The sequence below is a fragment of the Octopus bimaculoides genome, chromosome 6, assembly GCF_046866305.1.
Source record: "Octopus bimaculoides isolate indiv1 chromosome 6, ASM4686630v1, whole genome shotgun sequence".
Classification (NCBI taxonomy): Eukaryota; Metazoa; Mollusca; class Cephalopoda; order Octopoda; family Octopodidae; genus Octopus; species Octopus bimaculoides.
In genome coordinates, this window is record NC_142933.1 from 56,508,551 (window position 1) to 56,528,593 (window position 20,043).

Sequence of the window (20,043 nt, forward strand, 5' to 3'; positions counted from 1 at the left end):
TTTTGAGCCATAATGTTGGGTGGTGATTGTAAAGAATGTATGCTACATTATTGGGTAGCAACTGTGTAGAGTATGAGTTATGTAAACTGTTGGGATGTGTTTCATGTGGCAGTTATGTAAGAGTTTATGTTGTCTTTTTTTACTGATGAGGATTGTGCAGTTTATATCAATAATCGGGAAAAATATTTGTTGTGTGAGCTACGCAGAAAATGTGCTGCACAGATTGTACTATTGAATTAAGTGTATCTTGCACAGTGTAAGAATGTACAGTTGTAAGCCTTGATATGTATTTTCTTATTTGTTTCTGTACTTCCGTATCATACTAACGTTCCAGTTATATATTTGATACTGTCTTTACTTCCCTACATTCTGCTGGTTTCCATTTCAAAAACCTTGAACTTGAATAGTTTTCCTACCTCCAGGCAGTATTTAGTCAGAACAGATTGAGATATTTATTAGATTACAGCGATCATCATTCCTGTTTTTGGTTATAATTATTATCATCATCATTATTATTATTATTATTATTATAACACGAAAACTCACAGCTTATTCTGATGGGTATGATGGAAAGTGTCAGCTGTCCACAGCCAGCAGACTTTGGTGACACTTGTTTACTGGTCATGCTTCAAGAACCCTACGAAGAATTCTTACAGTTCCAAGCAATGTTGATTTTTGTAGGTGTTCTACCTTCACACTTGCACCAATCTTTTTCAGCTATGTTGGTAGTTGAGTGCTGATACTTCCAAGTGCACCAGTTACTATTGGTATCACATCTACTCTTCATTAACCACAACCTTCATATTTCTTCAAATCAAAATAGTTGCTTATTTTTTTTTCTTCTTTCAAATTGATCCTGTTGTCACCGGGGCATGCTATGTTGATTATCATACATGTTCTTTCTTTTTTATTCACCACAACAATGTCTGGTTTCTGATATCTGGTTGGTTGGATCACACTGGATTATTGAATCCCACAGGATTTTGCAATTCTCATTTTCAATAACTCCTTCTGAAATTTTCTCATACCACATCTTTGCTCTTTGTAAGCTGTGATTTCCACAGAGCCCCCAATGGATCATTCTTGCCACTTTATCATGTCATCTTTTGTATTCATGTTGTGCTAATTTCAGGCATTTGCTAATGATGTGCCGTACCATTTCACCCCTCTCACCACACATTCTGCATTTGTCACTCTCGGTAGTGTTGTCTATTCTGCACTTCATATAGTTGGTCCTTAACATTTGTTCTTGAGCTGTGCATATGAATACTTCTGTTTCTATCTTCAGGTCATTCCTCCTCATCCATAGCCACCAGTCCTTTGTATCTGTCTTGGCCTTCACATCTCTTGCAAACTGACCATACATTTTCTGTTCCTTCCATGTTTTTCCTTTTTTTTTTTGTTAATTTCTTGTTTAAATTTTTCTTTAGTTACACAATTTTCAGTGTTGATGATGCCAACCTCCTTCGTGTTTCAACAGTGGCTCTACAGCATTTTTTTATATACCACCCTTGGCTGTTTTCCTCTGCTTTGATACAGTCCTGGCAACTGATTAAACCTCTCCCACCCTTTCTTCTGGATAAGTACAGCCTATCGGTGTCACTCTTAGGGTGGAAGGCTCCATGTACTGTCAAGATTTTTCTGGTTTTGGTATCCATTTTCTTCATTTCTCTCTTTTACCATTTTATAATTCCTGCACCATACTGAAGTGATGTTATCACCCACATATTAACTGCTTGGATTTTATTTCATCCAGTCAATTTTCAGCACAACACCAACCACAGTCTTCGGAATTACTCCATCCTCAGTTGCTCTTTCATTTCTTTTTCCATTATCTCATTGAACCACCACCACCACCACCACTACCACCACCACCACCATCATCATCATCATCATCATCATCATCATCATCATCATCATCATCATCATCATCATCATCATCACCATCACCACCATTATTATTATTAAGGCAGTGAGATGGCAGAATCGTTAGCATGCCAGGCAAAATGCTCAGCAGTATTTCGTCCTCTGAGTCTGATTTTGCCTTTCATCCTTTCAGGATTGATAAACCTAAGGCACATATATATTAGAGATAAACTGCCTGCAAAGGTGAGCAGTTGATGTCAGCTCAATTTTTTAAATCTCGTAGATTGTTGACTTCCCTGGGATCTGGTCAAAAAATTTGTAAGTACCTTTCTTGATCATTCCCAAGGCACCCACAACAACAGGGATGGTTTTGGTTTTTAATTACCACATCCTAAATATCTCAATCTTAAGGTTCTTGTATTTTGATAGCTTTTTAAATTCTTTTGTTGAGATGTTTCTATCAGTATGCACCATCACATTACTTAATATGTCTTTGGTAATGATGTCTGGCATGTTGACATTTATTTGCCTGTCTGTATATATCCCATACAGGATGGTAACATTCTTTCTCTTAGTGACTGGTTATGGATGGTGTTCATACAGGTTCTTAGGATGCAGGATCCCATAGTGATGACATATGCTCTAGTGCAAGTGTTGGCCAACTCGATCATGCCTGGCTTTATATTCTGTAGGATCAAGATCTGAGCAACTAGCGACAATGTGGTCAATGCTCTCAATTTTGTCATCACAGAGTTTACACAGTGTCTGCCCCATTGTGCAAGATATTAGCTTGATAGTTCCGAGTGAGGAGACTCTGATCTTATGTAACTAGGATAAATCCTTCTGTTTCAGCTTTCAAGCCAGTGCTCTGCAGCCACTGAGGGGTTCTTCTCCATCTGATGGGTTCTTCTCTACGTCAGCCTTCCCAGCTCATTTGGAATATTGCCCATGCAACAGTTTTCTTGCCACGGTCTTGACATTTCTGTCAAGCTTTCCTGTTTCATTTTTGTCTTACACCCTTTTACTGCCTTAGTGGGTGGTGTATACTCATTAACACCATCATAATCAAGTAGGTTAAGCTCTCATCTGTATTTATATGCTCCTTTTGAGATTAGCCTAAATACAGATGAGTACTTATTAATAACTTGTAGGCACACTGTATTTCATTATGCAACCATAATATACTACAAAGTATATTAAAAGCTTTTTAATTCAACTTTGTGTTAGCAATGCTTTTAGATCCCTTAAAGTTATCTCTACAGATTTTCTATAAAGATTATAGCCAGCACTGATTTGTATGATACTTTGTATCTGAGTATGCCTAATACCACATAAGAGGTGCAGCAATATCACAAGAAGGTTAATAGAAAAACTAGTCTTTGTGCATAGCAGATGTGCAGGTAAATAAACACTAAGACTGTACAGAGAATAGATTCCTTCAAATGTCTGGTTGGATCCTAAGAAGTAGTAGATAGCTTCTGTTACCAGGGTGACTAAATTAGCAGTGGAGAGGGAAATTTTGAAAGCATAGTTGCTAGAATAAGTGCACCTCTTACATGTCCATAGCTTGCACTGGGTACACCATATGCAGTTTCTACCAACACCTTTCCTACATATCAGACAGAGCAATCTCTCTGAAGGAATTTGAGAATTCTTTGTTTTTCTACTTACTAGGACTTTGCTAAATTGACTCTAACACCCTTAGATTCTAGACCTTGCTTCCACATCTGAAATTCCCTCTCTGGTTCAAGTAGGGATTCACCTATAAGAACAAGATCATCAGCATAGATAAGCTCCCAAGAGCAGCTAGTCTTAAACTGGCACTTCTTGATGCAGCTGGTTAGAGTGGGGTTGAGAACTGATCCTTGGTGAACTCCTACTTGTACACTAAATTGATTGCTATAGTTATTGCCAACTTTTTCCTTCCTGACAGCATCCTTAAACATGGCTTGTACAGCTCTCACCAACCACTCATCTATCCCTAGCTTCCACATTAACCATCAGATGAGGGAGTGGAGGACTCTGTCAAAGGCTTCCTCCAAGTCTACAAAAGCTAAGTACAGAAGTTTGTTCTTGGCTAAATGATTTTCCTGAAGTTGCCTTACCAGAAAGATAACATTAGTAGTGTTTCTCTCTTGCAGAAAACTTAACTGCATCTCGTCCAGGCTAACTCTCTTCCTAATTAGTTGAGGTATGACCCTCTCTTGTAACTTTCATGATCTGGTCCAACAGAATGCAGTGAGCTACTACTTTTGTTGGAAACAATGAGCCTCTCCCTAAGAGTGAAGGGCAGATTGTATGATGCATGTGTATATATAGCTATGCTACATGGTAGTAAAATATGGATTATGACTACAGAGGACATGAAAAGGCCTGAAAGAAATGAAGCCAGCATCTTCCACTGGATGGGTAATGTCAATGTGCATATATGGTAGAGTGTAAATGATTTAAGAAAAAACTGGTTATAAGAGGAATCAGCTGTAGAGTGCAAGAGAGAAGACTGCACTGATACAGTCATGTGATGTGAATGGATGAGGGCAGCTCTATAAAGAAGTGCCAATCTCTAATTGAGAAGGGAACCTGTGGAAGGGGTAGACCCAGGAAGATGTGGGACGAAGTGGTGAGAAAGGATATTCAAACACAGGGCTTCTTAAACGAGATGACAAAGGACCAAGACTTCTAATGGTTTGCTGTGCTTGAGAAGATATGTCAAGCTAAGTAAAACTGTGGCTATCCACAGTTATGGACAGTTATGTCCTCTATGTTCCTTTCTCAGCTGAGAGGGCTCATGGGTGCTGGTGTCACGTAAAAAGCACTCTTGCTAGTGTCACATAAAATGCTCCCTTACTGGTATTTCATAAAAACACAGGTGTCAGTGCCATGTAAAAGCACCCATGCTGGGTAAAAGTGCCCATGCTAGTGCCATATAAAAACGCCCATGCTAGTGTTGGTGGTTGGTGTTAAGAAGGGCATCCAGCCATAAAAGCCATGCCAAAATAGACAATTGTAACTTGAGTAGCACCCCAGTTGGTCAGCTCCTGTCAAACCATCCAAACCATGCCAACATGGAAAGTGAATGTTAAATGATGATGATGAGAAGGAGGAGGAGGCGGAGGAGGTGGAGGAGGAGGAGGAGGAGGAGGATGTTTATGATGATGATGGCTGAAGAACCTGTCAAGTGGGAGGTTTTGTAAATTATTGCTGCCTTAATGGAGGGTTCCATAACTATTGTTGGCATTTTTTCCCCTTAGCTTTACTAATTTTAGCATGGTTTCTCCTGATAGAGACATAAGTAAGGCAAAAATGGAAATAGTAGAGATCTGATAGCAGTAATTAATTACATATACAGTATATATCTGCAACTTTGACAAAAATATTGACTATAGACACAATAAGGGACTGAAAGTAATAGGTGTGGTCAAGAATTTTGATTTGCAAGCATGTGGTTCTGGATTCAAGCACTCTCTGTGGTCCTTGGAGCATGTTTTCTAATATAGTTTCAGATTAACCAATGCCTTGAGAGTGAAATTATTAACTAAAATTGTGCAGAGGTTTGTCATATATACATGCATGCACACACACACACACATGCACACATGCACACACACACAGAATAAATGGAAAGTTACTGGAGTTCAATGGAAAAGGAATGAAATTCAACAATAAAGCTAAATGGATAGATGAATTAGAACAGGGATACTCAAGCATGTTGAATAAAAACTGGAATCGATGGCACAGTACTAGAACCCGTCCTGAAAAATACCAAACAAGAAATAATTCAGGTCAAGATCTTGTAACAGGATATTGGTTCAAGAATCTTAACTTTTATCAGTGAGAGTTAATAACACTCTATGGGATAAGTATCAAGGGCACATAAAACATACCCACATGGCTGTCAACAGTCTCATCCCCCAAAACAGCCAAACCACCAAACCTAAAAGTTACTGCCAAAACATCATATATAAAATGTTTGGTGTTACTGGAAACTTAAACATCAATAGAGATGTAGACAGGATATACTTCTCATGGTAAGATGGTGGCTGCAGTCTCAAATCTATGTTGATGTCATATGAAGCACATGTCATGACACAGAAGTAATATCTGCAGCAGAGGATGGAGGCCAAAAACTATCTTGCCCAAGTTTGTGAGCTCAAAAATAACAATATCTTTAGGATAGCTAATGAACTCAAGGAAAGGCATAAAATAAAAGCTGATGTGGATCTCTCTGTAAAGAGCTTTGATAAATTTATCAGAACAAAATAAAACAAAATGGATCAGTTCACTGAAAAGTTAATGGCACTTGGCATGAAGTATTGACAAGTTTATGATATCTCACTTTGATGATTATGTCCAGGCAATTTAAGAACAATAGATCATCACTAAGCATTTGCAACATAAAAAGCAGAAAACACTGACCGACAACAATTATAGGCTGTGCTAAACTAAAATTGAAAACATCAACCACATTATTGCTAACTGTAAGAGAATGTCTTTTAGATATTATTTTCCCATGAGGCATGGTGTGCTGACCTGAAGAGCCTAGAACAGAATAAGAAAAAGAAAATTACCAACAGACAATGTCAACTATATTGAGACTGATGGGTCAAAAGAATATTAGAGGAACTTGAAAATTAAAACAGCTTCCAAGTTAAAACACAATTAATCAAATATTATTGTATGGGACAATGAAAAAAATACTTTGTTGTGGAAATCAGCTGTCCTCTGGACACCAATGTCATCAGAAAGGAAATAAATGCTCAAATAAACTTGAGCATCTATGAGACAAGACAACAGAAGCAACCTCCGTATTACAGAGAAATTTGATATCATAACTTTAACAGCAAACATTTTGAACATTAGGAAAAAAGAAAAACACTTTCTCTCCCTACCTACACAAACAACAGTTTAAACTGTGAAATTTCAAATATAATTCCTTGTCAGGATAATTAATATAATTCCTCGTCGGGATAAATGAACATATAATATATATAACAGCTATAATGTTGATATCTATAATAGAATAAAAATATTACTTTTTTATTCGATCATGGGCACTCATACTTGAATGCAAAGTCATGTACATACATAAACACACATAACATGATTTGTAAAGTACTTTCATGAATTCACAATTTCATGAATTTAGAAACACTTAAAATCTCTGTAAACCCCTGTAAATGATCAATATACATGATCAGTAAATGATCAGTATACACATGCACATACATTCACAAAAGTGCAGCTATGTGATGCACATTGTATATATTTATATAAGAGTATGTGGAATGTATTTGTATAGAGCACTTAAAGTATATTGATGCAAAACCCATAAAAAAACATTTTACCAACACTTACAAAAACCAATATAGAAAGTGAACATTAAATTATGATGATGATAATGATGATCATGAATGAACAAGTACTAAGTGATGTTAAGTGCATAAATTAATAGGATTACTTACTCAATATCAGGAATATTAAATTCATGATATGTAACGGTTGTTGCGACATTGATAATTCAGTAAGACTGTTTAAGATACAGTACTATCCAGACACAAAGTAGGATAAGTAAGTTAAGGAGGCAAAGCTTAGAAAGAAAAGCACTAAGAGGAAGCTGTCTCTGAAAGATCAGGTAAAGATTGCAAAAGCTTACCTTACTCCAGAGATACTATCATCTGCATTTAATACTTTTTATCCCCAAAACTTCAAACCGAATTGAAAGGTTTCACCTTCTACTTTTCTTGAAGCTAAGGTAAGTTGTATAGACAGTAAACTGGTGTAAATTTTCAATATTTTTAGAGAAATAAATTTATCTAATTTTTTTTTATCAACCAGTGATAAAATGATTTTTTAAAATATTGATATATACTTGACAGTTGGTAAATTTACTTAAGGTATCATTTCATTTCTTCATGACAGTGTCAGCTTTTCTGTGTAAATTAATCAAGTCCAATTCATTGTGCCTCATCATTTTGTGAGACATCCTCATGCCTCCAAATTTTAGTTTGTGGAAACTAATGAGGTTTAGCTACAGTGGGTATTATAAAGTATTTCATTTATTTTACTTGATTATCACAGATATTGCATTGCAAAATTATTGTTTGTAAAAATGAAGTTTTAAACAGAGAATATATATTATCATACTGTCAGCAAATGGTTAAGAAAGACAATACAATATTTTGCATTAGTAGTCTACCAGAATATTCACAACATCAAAATATAGAAGGATAAGAGAAAAAATTAGAGTTGAGTTCACCATGCCCTGAGTAGGTTACACAGATAGCATAATTCACTGCTGTGGTCAGCAGTTGAACTGAAGAATTAGCAAGAGATTTGTTAGATTTCAATGTGAAATTTAGTCATTCCTAAAGAAAAGCTTGTTGTACTTTATCCCAAGAGAGATCTTTCATCTGCTTTATGTTACTGAAACCAAAGTTTCACGCAAAATCTGTGGTAGCCAGTAATTAAAGAACAGATATTCCCTAGCATGGGATACAGGAACAATACAGTTGAAATAATGAAATGCAAACAGACAGGTGCAACAAAACACCTTAAAGAGTAGAAATCATTTGATAACATTAGAGGAGGAAGTTTTGGAAACTCTACTTCAATTTTTTATTATTATTATTAGATACTACTATGTAGTATTTTACGCTTCTATAAAAATACAAAACTTGTTACATGAACACTGGTAAATATTGAAATTTACAAACTTACTCATCTTATATCATATTCAAAAGCAAGAAAAATATTAGGAATCTATAGAAGAAAGGAAGAAAACAATACTTGCAGAGGAATCAGATTTTAAAATGATGGCAATGATTATAAGGATGATGCATTAAAATATAAATTTTGTAACCACTCATTTTTAACCTTCAAAATATTTAGAATTACCTCAAGAAAGTAAACTATGTAACACAAGCTGCACTGTAACAGGTTATTCACTAATTTCCTGAAGCAAATTTGGAAAATATTTGTGCTGTAAGTTAATTAAGTTCATTATGATCATAGCAATTAAATATAATTATGAACCCTAATTAATAACGTTTCATTTTTGAAAATATTGAAACTGTACTTTGGAGTTTTATTTATTGATATTTTTACTCAGAAATCAATAAGAATATGTTGAAATAGAATGGCATTCATGCTTTTCTTAGAGGTTCTCAAAATTATTATCAAAATAAGTAGTAATGATGAATAGCTACAATGGAATAATGAAACTAGGTCATGGGATGAGCCAACAAAGAAGTTACATAACTGGCAAGAAAGAATAGTTAAATACTCTCAACTCACACCCTACCATCTTTAAAAGAGAAGGATGCATCAGTTAATAGAACCTTAATTACATTATGCCTTAAAAATCAAAGACAAGATGGTCACAGCTGATACATCTTTGGTCTGCTTGATCAGAGCCGACACCTTTGGCTGAACAACAACAACTAGGTCACTAAAGTTTCCATTCTCTTTTTACAGTTCTAACTCACCATATTGTTCATTAAAATGAGTAATCATCTTCATCATCATTTTTATGTTTGCTTTTTCTATGTAACATGGAATGGCCACTGGCTGGATGCCTTTCCTGAAACCAAAACGTATTTGCATTCCAAGAAACCAACAGAGCATTTGGCCTACAAGACACTTTATTTATAGAAGGCATAAACAAAGGTGCAGCTGCTCAAACAGTGATAATGTGAAGATATATGAAAACAAAGACTTGCACACACAAATATATGTGCATGCACACACACATTTAAATAAATAGATGGATATAAATGTAAATATACATGATAAGCTTCTTTATTTTTTCCATCAACCAAATTTTACTAACAAAGCATTGATTTGCCCATGACTGCCATGCACTGTAATGGAACTCTAATCCATGTGGTGATTGCAAAACAAGTATCATAACCACACAGCCATGATTGGAAGGGTATTCATCATGCTAGTTATACTATCTAATCAAACTTTATGCACTGATTACACAATGTAACACATGTTTTGTTTATTTGTATTTTTTAATGTTCATATATGCCTTTTTTGCCACTAAGTTAAAAAATCACATTCGTTTTGACGTAACATCGATAGTTATTTATTTATTTATTCCTAATTTCATATTTGCTCGTTATATTTGTAATTTTCCTCTACAGCACTTTGTTTGTTCAATCTATTCTAGTATTGTAAGGATAATTACACAACATTTAGTATTTTTTCATATATTGAAAGGTATTTAGGAAGTATATTAGTTAGAACAAAAAGAAACAATAAAACTCTGGACTGTAAATGCCTTGATGACTCTTTTCTTAAGATAAGAAGTGCTTTGACGATTGAGATTCTCTGGAGTGTATACCTTCATCTCTTCTGACTAGAGACCATATATAATCTCCCATCATAGCAGTATCCCATCGTCTGTGGTATCTTTTTCCCATAGTTGCGATGTTCTGATGAAATCTCTCACCATGCTCCTCACTGATATCACCCAAGTTTTCGGGGAAAAAATCTAGGTGAGAGTGCAAAAAATTAACCTTTAAGGAGATATAACAACCCATTTTCTTGAAGTTTTCAATAAGCTTTGCTACCAGCTGTTTGTAATTAGGATCCTTGTGATTTCCTAGGAATCCATGAACTACATCATGAAATGCACACCAAGCTTCTTTTTCAACTTTTGTCATCGCTCTTTCCAGTTTCTTCGACTTTAACATTGCATTTACTTGGGGCCCAACAAATATGCCACCCTTGATCTTAGCCTCAGATAGCTTTGGAAACATAAGACAAATTTCTTGAAAAGCTTCTCCTCAAAAATCTAAGGCCTTCACAAACTGTTTTACCAATCCGAGTTTGATATGAAGTGGGGGTAATAAGATTTTGTTGGAATCTACTAGAGGCTGTTTGAGAACATTTAACATTCCTGGCTGCAGTTCCATTCGTGGGGGCCAATGTACTTTCTCGTAATGATCATCATCAGCTCTGCTGTCCCACAAGCAAAGGAAACATTAATACTTTGTGTATCCCCCTTGCAAGACAAGCAAGAAGACAAGCATCTTGAAATCCCCACAAACATCCCACTTGAACTCAGTGTAATTTATTTTGTCGAGAAGTTCTTTGACATTATCGTAATTTTCTTTCTTCTGTATGGAGTGTGCAAGAGGCAAAGAAGGATATTTATTTCCATTGAGCTATCTATGAACAGTCCCCATTCTGCAGAATCATGCTTGAGTCCAATAGCAGTAAACAATCCAATCACATCTTTACAATAACACAGATCATTAATATCTTCATAGTAAATTTCAAATTCTTCATGGCGTTTCTGGTACACAGATGTCTTGCAGTTTCCCCCCAGTAGATTGCATTCCTTCAACTTTGATGAAAGAAGTTCAGCTCCTGACTTAGTAAAACCCAGATCCCTGATTAAATCATCTAGCTCACTCTGATTTGGAAAGTGAGGCTCCGAAGTCGTTCTTGGTATGAAAGCTTTCTCCATTTCTTGGCTGCTGCTACTTGTTGACTCTTCAGATGAAATATTTTCTGTGGTAGTGGTACTCGTAAACTGTCATCATGTGGGACAGGTGCTCTAGATGATGGTATGCCTGGATACTGAAGAGCTTGTCTTCCTTTCCCTTTTCTGTACTTTGTCACATCGATCATACAAAAGTAACAGTCATCATGATGGTTCTTTGGCTCTCTCCATACCCTTGGAATGTACCTCTTAACCATCTTTCTAGAGTAGATCGACAGCTTCCACATATCACATGTGGGGCCCAAGGTTTGTCCTGGTCACCCATGGGCATTCCGAAATAGAGTCTGTATGCTATCCACAATTTGGCACTTTTCACAATCTTATGTAATACCTGCTTTTTTCCAATATAGTAACCACACACATAGCAAAATGTATCTAGAGAATTTTTACATACTCTAGTAGCCATCCTGAAAGTAGCAGAACTTAGTAATTGGTCTGAAAGAGAAAATTAGACATACATTTAGTAGCGGAACATTATAACAATACCAAATATATAATAACATTGAAAGTTGACATATTTTTTTAACTGTTGATGATGCACAAAAAATAATTTCATTTGTGGAATCAGCAGAAAAAATGGATTGATAAAAATACAATAAACTATTTTTTAAAAAAAATTGTTACGTTGTGTTACCAGCATTAGCAACTGTCTATAATAATGTTCATTAATATATTTGCACTGTAATATATTACTTTGAATTAAAGCTATGCAGATATATAGCAGAAGCTAGATCATTTCATAGCCCAATGGTCAGCCTAAAAGGCTACCTTTCTGAACTTTTGCAAATTGCATGCTTAGTCTGGCCAGTCTCACCCAGAAATGGGGTGAAAGGAAATTTTCCTTGAAAGCTCGGGCAGAGGAAGCTGACAGCTGTTGTGATGTTTAGGATACATCTGGCCATCAGTCACAACTATTGTGAGGATTGCTCCACCACTTACCTTCAACCAGAAAAGGCAAACAGAATTACACTTTCTAGTACCCTAGCAAAAGATTGGCAGACAACATTAAAAACCCCAAAGGCAAACCCCTTCCTCTTCAGCCAAAACTCCATCAAATTCTTCGAGTTATACTAAGAGAAGGTGAATAGGGGGAGAGGGAGTTGCTTCCTTACAGTAAATTTGTAAGAAGATGCATGAGTGACAAGAATGGCCTGCATGAATGGATCTACTCTCAGCATCCACCAGCAGAGAAGACAGCTAGGAGAGAGTACTTGCCTTTGGTGGTTAGGGCAAACATGTATTTGTGGCTGTATTCAGTTTGCTCTATGTGACTGCTCTCTGATTGGATGTTCCATACTGTAACTTCCTTATATTTTTGTTTTTCACGTAAAATTTCAGTTTTTGTAATCTCTCACTCTTCGTCCCCTCATTCATCATCCTTGTGACAAATGACCACCACCACCACCACCACCGCCGCCGCCGCCGCCGCCGCCGTCGTCGTCGTCGTCGTCGTCGTCGTCGTCGTCGTCGTCGTCGTCATCATCATCATCATCATCATCATCATCATCATCATCATCATCATCTATTTTGGCAGTACAATGACTAAATGATTTCTTCTATTTCAAGCACTAAATATTATCTGAAAAAGCAAAAATGTGTCAAGTGTTGTGCAGGATTTAGTAAAGTCGGTAAGTGCTATTTATTGAGTTACTGACAATCACAAAATGTTCATGAATTACTAAGTTGCATGCTTATATGTGTATGAATACATGTATGTATATATGTATAAATGTAAGCATGTATGTGCATGGATGTATATATAGTATGTATGTATTTATGTGTGTATACATGCATATATATATCTGGCATATGTATGTAAACATGCATGTACGTGCACACATATATATATAAATATGTATGCATGTATGCACACAAGTCCTTTTGTGTCAGTTATTCTGAATTGGGAAAGTGACATTTTACTAAATTTTTAATTCCCAAAGTGTGGTATTGGACATGTAAGAAGATACATCTTCTTACATGACCAATACCTCTATTAAATATTCAATTACTATCAGCTAACATCAGTGCAGCATCACTAAGCTAAATATAAAAGAATAACTGTTAATTTCTTTCACTACTATTCTCTGTGTATTAATCAAACAATCAAAAACCATATGAATACTAAACTGAAACATACTATGAAGATAATATCACAATATCACTAGTTTTACTTTACTTGCTGGGATTTCATAGAAAATATACTCAAGGTGAGATTTAGCAGGTGATATACTAGGATGAGTACACATTGCTTTCTCAAAGTGCATGAATGTGAAGCTATACAAATTAGCAAACCACACATATAATCTACCTGCTGCTTTCAACTATGAATGACAAAGCTTCCTTCATGGAATTTATCATCCAGTGACTGAATTAACTGGGAATCAAGTGTCTTTGAAAGGAAAATAGAATACACCACTTCTAGGGATAGAATATAAGCAAATAACTCTTTAGCTGGTAGTATGGGTTTGTGTTCTCTCAAATATCTGCAGTAGTACAGAAGAAGTAGTACAACAATAGTTGTACAGCAGCAGTATAGCACACAGCAAATATGATATAATGATAATGGTTATAGTACATCAGTAGTGTATGACATCAGTAGCAAATAATAGTAGTAGAATAGCAGTTGTACAGTGGTAGTAGTAAAATGACTATGGTACAATAGCAGAAGTGCAATAGCAGTACTGTGGTAGTAGTACATTGACAGTAATATGCAGAAATACACTAGCAGTGGTAAGATGGTACATTGGTACGATGGTAGTAGCCTGCTGGTAGTTGTACAATGCCAAATGTAGAGGGAGTGCAGAGTAGCATATTGACATTAGAATCATTGCTGCTAATATAAGCACAGGGACTGAAATTTAGTGGAATGGGTTAGCTAATTAAATCAACCCAGTACTTGACTGGTAGTTTATCTTATCTACTTTTGTGGCAGTAGTACTCTTGTGACAGCAGTACTACCCTGCACATCTGACTTGGAAAATAGTCTACCACTCCTTCCCAAACCCAGTAAATGCATCATTTACTTTTCACTTCTACTGCACCTACTCTGGCCATCCTCATACTAACTACTTTACTCAATATATCCGCTTTCCTGCCCAATCTATTATTATAAGACATAAACCCACAGAAAATTTCACAAGACAATAACTACTTCAACCACTTTAGTCTGGGAGGACCTCAAGGACCATTTCTAATCTAATAAGGATAATAATTTCTTTCATTGACACAACGCCAGAAATTCAGGAGAAGTGATTCATTATAATACATCGTGTGAGTGAGGAGGAGGAGGAGCCTTTCTACTTCATGCATTAGGCTCTAAACTGCATCTGGTAATGGGATTCTGGTTCAGGAGTTCCAGGGTTTTAACAAGTGCAGAACCACTGCTTAACACAGTCCTGATGAAACAGGACTCTTTTTGACAATTTTCCAGGGCTTTTGGTCTTGATAGCCTATCGTAAGAAAGTCAATAAACACAATGTCTTTTGCATCCCTCAAAGCTAAGGCCATCACCTTCCCTGCAGATGAAATGGCCTTGGCCTTCTGTGGAGAAGGTGAGGAGAGGTGTACCCACTGCGTGAATTATCTTTGTCTATGGCTCAAAGTGATGAAGCCAGCCCTCATCCTGGCTAAGGAAATGTGCAAGGAAACCAGCTGGATCTACCTCAAACAATGTTAGATTTTCCTGTGATATGACCAGCCTGGTTTTCTGTGCATCGAGTGTCAGAAGATGTAGCATCCACCAAACAGAAAGCTTTATCATGCCATGCTCTTTGTGCAGAATATTCTCAACTGTCATGGGATATGCTAATTATATTAACTATTTGATTTATAGTCAATTGCCTGTGATCCATCACCATGTGGTGAAGACAAGGAATACTTTCCTTGGCGGTGGCAGATGCAGGATGTTCAGACCTTGGGTCATCTTAAAGACTCTCCATTCCACTCCTAAATTCAGCTTTCAACTTTTGCACTGTTGATAAAGCTGAAGTGTCATCCTTTCATGTAGCAACCATGTCAATATGAATGTCATTAGGGTCTAGACCCTTTTTCTGCAGATACTTGACTTGATAACACCACAATGCCAAATTTTGTCCAGTTTCAAGGGAAGTCACTACTAGTTATTTTTGAAGTCTTCCTTGACTGGTCAGGCATTAGTTAACTTGGAAAGAAATAATGCAGAGTTGAAATTAATGCATGCAAGGTTTCACAGCTCTAGCATCATTCTTTCATAGTCAGCCTATGAATTTTTCAATCCCCACTTGTAAAGGAGCCAACCCATGGATAAAACTGTAATGCTAATAAGAGGATATAGAAAAAGGATGCACTGAGAATGGCAGCAATTAGGAATGATTGAAACAGCAGCGCAATGAATATGCAAGCAAGCCAGAATGATAAGAAAGAAAGGCTGGTTAAGATTTAGAACTGAAAATACCTCAGAAAAGAGTATTTGAAGACAATGTCAATGCAGAAGACCATAATATTGCAAATAAAGAAGAGCTAGCTGCCTAACACCAATACAACTCCTCAAAATGCAGAAGAGATATAGATCAATCTAACTGAGATATGAACAATAATAGACGCAGCCAACACAGATTGAAGAGAAAATAGTTATAGATCAAGTGGTAGAGACAGTGAAGTCAGAGAACTTTGGAGTGAACCAATGGAAACTGATGCAGCAATCAAGTAAAGTAAACATGATCTTAAAGTATATACACAAGTCTGCATGTATAATGGTGGCAGAAAATAAGACATTTCAAGTGATGTTTACTAAGTGATGGGAATAGAGAGAATAGAAGGGTGAACAAAGAACCATGGTGGAAGAGAAAGATATTTGGAGGCATAAAAAGGAAGTAATGTCAGTAATTGAAAGAAGGAAAGGAGAATTGCAGAATTATCACAAGTATGACATGCTGAAACAAAAGTTCAGTATTGATTTCAGAAGGTTACTGGTAGTAATGGAGGAACTAAAACAGTGGGTGCAAGCCAAGAGAGCAAAAATCACTTGATATGATCAGAGATTCAAAGAGAATAAAACAGATAAAACAGACTCTTCAAAGTTGACCAAGAAAGATTCTATCAAAGAAATAAACAAAGAAACAGACACCACAAATGCAGAGGATAGGCTAAGATTTGGGAACGAGATATGAGGGAAGAAGAGACATAACACTAACACACAATGGCTAAATAACATAAAATAAGTATAAATCCTCTACAAGAAGATATTGAGATAAACATGGAGTATGTTGGATGTATAAGTAGATGAACAACAGGGAAACAGCAAGCCCAAGTGGAGTTCAGGGATAATGGGTGAAGAAATTTACTGAATGTCCATAAATGATAGCAGAACAGTTATGCTTATTACTTCAAGATCACACAGGAATCCTAGGTTGGTTGACTAGAGTCAGAAAAGTAATGTGCCAGAAAGAAGTATCAAGGGAAATGTTGTTGACTATTTTAGACCAATATTCTGACTGCCTGTCATTTCAGCTAGTAGCTGAAATACTGACAGATGCAATGTGTGAGTTCAAAGACCAGAATAATCATATCAGAAGAGTTGTTTCTTCTGATAAAAGTATACAAGTGTAGATGCAGGGGAACCAAGATTAACCACTGATCGATAAAACACCGCAAAAAGCACAAAACAGACTTAGGGATGGTGTAGATAGACTACCAGAAAGCATGATATGGTTCCTCATTTTTAGATTATGGGCTGCAGGAAAATGGTTGGAATTGTTTATATCATGAATTCATTGAACTAAAGTATGAGTGGATGGACCACTGAACTCACATAAAAAAAGTTGAGTTTGTCAAAAATCAAATATGGAATCTTCCAAAAAATGACTTCTCATCATTTTTTTTTTTTTTGACTTTGAGAAACATGAATGCCCAGTACAAGTTCAAGGAAAGAAAAGATACAATCAATCATCTTTTCATGGGCAAAAAAGAACTCTATGGGAAAGACAAAAATCAGCTAAGTCCATTGTTTTAAACAGTGCATTGCTTTAGCATGCACATGAAAGTGGAATTTGGGCTGGAAAAGTGTTGGGTGTTGATTCTAAAAAGAGGTAAAATCTAACGAGTGGATGGTGTGAAATACTGCCCATGTGGGAAGTTGTGAAAAGAATAGATAATGAAAGATACAAGTATCTGGACATATTGGAAGTAGATGAGCTGATGCTAATTTTGGAACATTTTGTGATTCGTATTTGAATGGTACAAAATCCATTGATACAGGATTGAGCTCAACCCTGGGGTCTAGTGAAACTAACAGGGCTGACAAGCCAACTATAAGAAGGAATAAAATACAAAAGCTGTAATTTATATTACTATTTTCTTTAGACACCTGGCTGTTTAGGTAACTTCCATAATTTCTAAATGTTTCAATTCTTATTCAGTATAACATAAAATCAATCATCTCAATCTACTTGATTTTTATATTTTAAAAGGATTGACGTAACTCCTCAGAAAGGCAAATAGACAATACGAAGAGTGCAGTGTGATTGCAATAGATGTTTTATTGGTTGAATAATATTTCAACAGCAAGCCAACCTTTGTCAAGTTCAAATTATAAGTGATACATAGAAATTCAAATTCAAAATAATAATAACAATAATGGTAATAATAATGGTGCACATGGCAGAAACGTAAACGGACCCCACTCCTTAAAAAAAATTTTTTTTAAGGAATCCCACGTTTTCAGCTATGGAGATTCTGATTCTGAAAATATAATTTTCAAAAATCGCAACTTCAAAATTTCACAAGTAAAAATAGCAAAGAAATACTGTGACAAAGTGAAAGTACCCTACAAAAATGATGACCGTCAAAATAAAGAGCTGGACGTTATTCCTCATGTTATTCCTTATGTCCTGCAAATAAAATCGGAAAAGTATAAATGGACACATGAGGAATATATTTCAATCCTACACGCTTATTTTACAACATATACATATAAAATCTGGAAGAAAAATGACCTAGATAAAGACTTGGATACAGCAATGAACCCTAATAAATCCTAATAAACTAGCTAACATACGAAAATATATTCTCAAAACAAAATGAATATCAGAAATAGAAACAGAACACTTAAAAGGAAAAATACATCAGGAAAATGTAGATAGTAACCACACAGCAATGCCAAATAATATCAAAAGCACTGGGACTGTAAAACACGAAGACAGACATAACATTACCAACAAAAGTGAAGTAACCAATGAAAAACAACAAACCCAGACCGTATGAATGTATAATGATGAACAAAATGCACCAAACCAGAACACCACAGACAAAAATATGAATGGGAGGGAATACAAAACAAATCTAAAACCTGGAAACAGTGAAGGTGAACCTAATGATTATGATACATTAAAAATGATTATAATCAAAGAATTGAAAGCCATAGATCTCAGTATGGACTACTGATTGTACTTCCCCAAAATTGAAATTGATACTAAAACAACATTATTAATAAATAGCATGAACATGGCCATCACAGAACTAATAGCCACAGAAACAAATGTCAATATCACCAGGCCAATAATATATGCAGCAGCCAGTGTGGCCACAAAAGAAGCTGTATATTCCCTCAAATCCATCCAAACAGGAGTACCATCACACAAACAATCCCTGTGGATAAATAATATCCAGAAAAATATAGAAAACAAAAGAAAAGATCTGTCAATCCTTAACGCAACTAGTAGACAATCAACGTTACTAAGCAACAAGAAGAGAGTAAAAATACTGTGTAAATACAAAATTACAGAACAAAGTTTAACTGAAGTAAAAGAACAGCCAAAGCAAGATATTGTTGCCAATGCACAAAGAATCTGCCGGTATGAGAAACGCCAACATTTCTTTGAACAAAACAAACAGTTCAACTCAAACCCAAAAAGATTCTACCAAGAACTTGGCAAAAATAAAATAGACATCAATGCAGTACCAACAGCAGAAGAAGTAGAAGAATTTTGGAAAGAAATATGGTCAGCGAAGGAACAACCTCAGAAAAGGGTCTATCAAAACAACGATATCAGCACCGGAATGCCTCTGTACCCCTATAATAACTGAAGAGGTCACCCAGGCACTGCAAAAACTAAGCAACTGGAAGGCACCCGGACATGATAAGATCCTTAATTTCTGGTTAAAATATCTGACGGAACACATAAAAAGCTGGCTGAGAAATTTAATGACATACTAGCGGAGCCAGAGACAATGCCTGAATGGCTCATGGAAGGGAAAACTATCCTAATTCCCAAATCTACTGAAATGGCAAACCCACAAAATTACAGACTGATAAAACCATATGGCATATTACCAGTCAATGTATGCCATTAGCCCAGAAGGAATATAAGAGATGCCACAACAATATAGCAAGGCTTGTCCATTGGACACTTTGCAACAAGTATGCACTTGACAGAGCAAAAAATTGGTATGACCACAAACCCGAAAGCATCATCAAAAATGATAATGCAAAGATCCTATGGGATTTTATGATTCAGTGCAACAATGAGATAGAGAATAGGAAGCCAGACATAGTCTTAATTGAGAAAGAAAGCAAACGATGCTGGATCATAGATATAGCATGCCCAGCTGACAACAAGGTATGCAATAAGAAAGAAAAAAAGTCGATAGATATGACAGGTTAGCTTGGGAGGTTAAGCAGTTGTGGC

At 36.0% G+C, this 20,043-nt stretch overlaps 1 protein-coding gene across 7 annotated transcripts in view; it reads left to right on the top strand.

Moving 5' to 3' along the window:
- LOC106879572 (uncharacterized) overlaps positions 1-20,043 on the top strand; it is a 650,101-nt gene that overhangs the window by 40,907 nt on the left and 589,151 nt on the right. For all 7 annotated transcript variants that reach the window (XR_016242266.1, XR_016242267.1, XR_016242268.1 and 4 more), the window contains exon 4: positions 12,947-13,008. Coding sequence is in view for 2 of the 7 variants with exons in the window: in XM_089353939.1 (XP_089210065.1) it covers positions 12,947-13,008 (62 nt within the window). In the remaining 5 variants the exon portion in view is untranslated. The remainder of the gene's footprint in view (positions 1-12,946; positions 13,009-20,043) is intronic.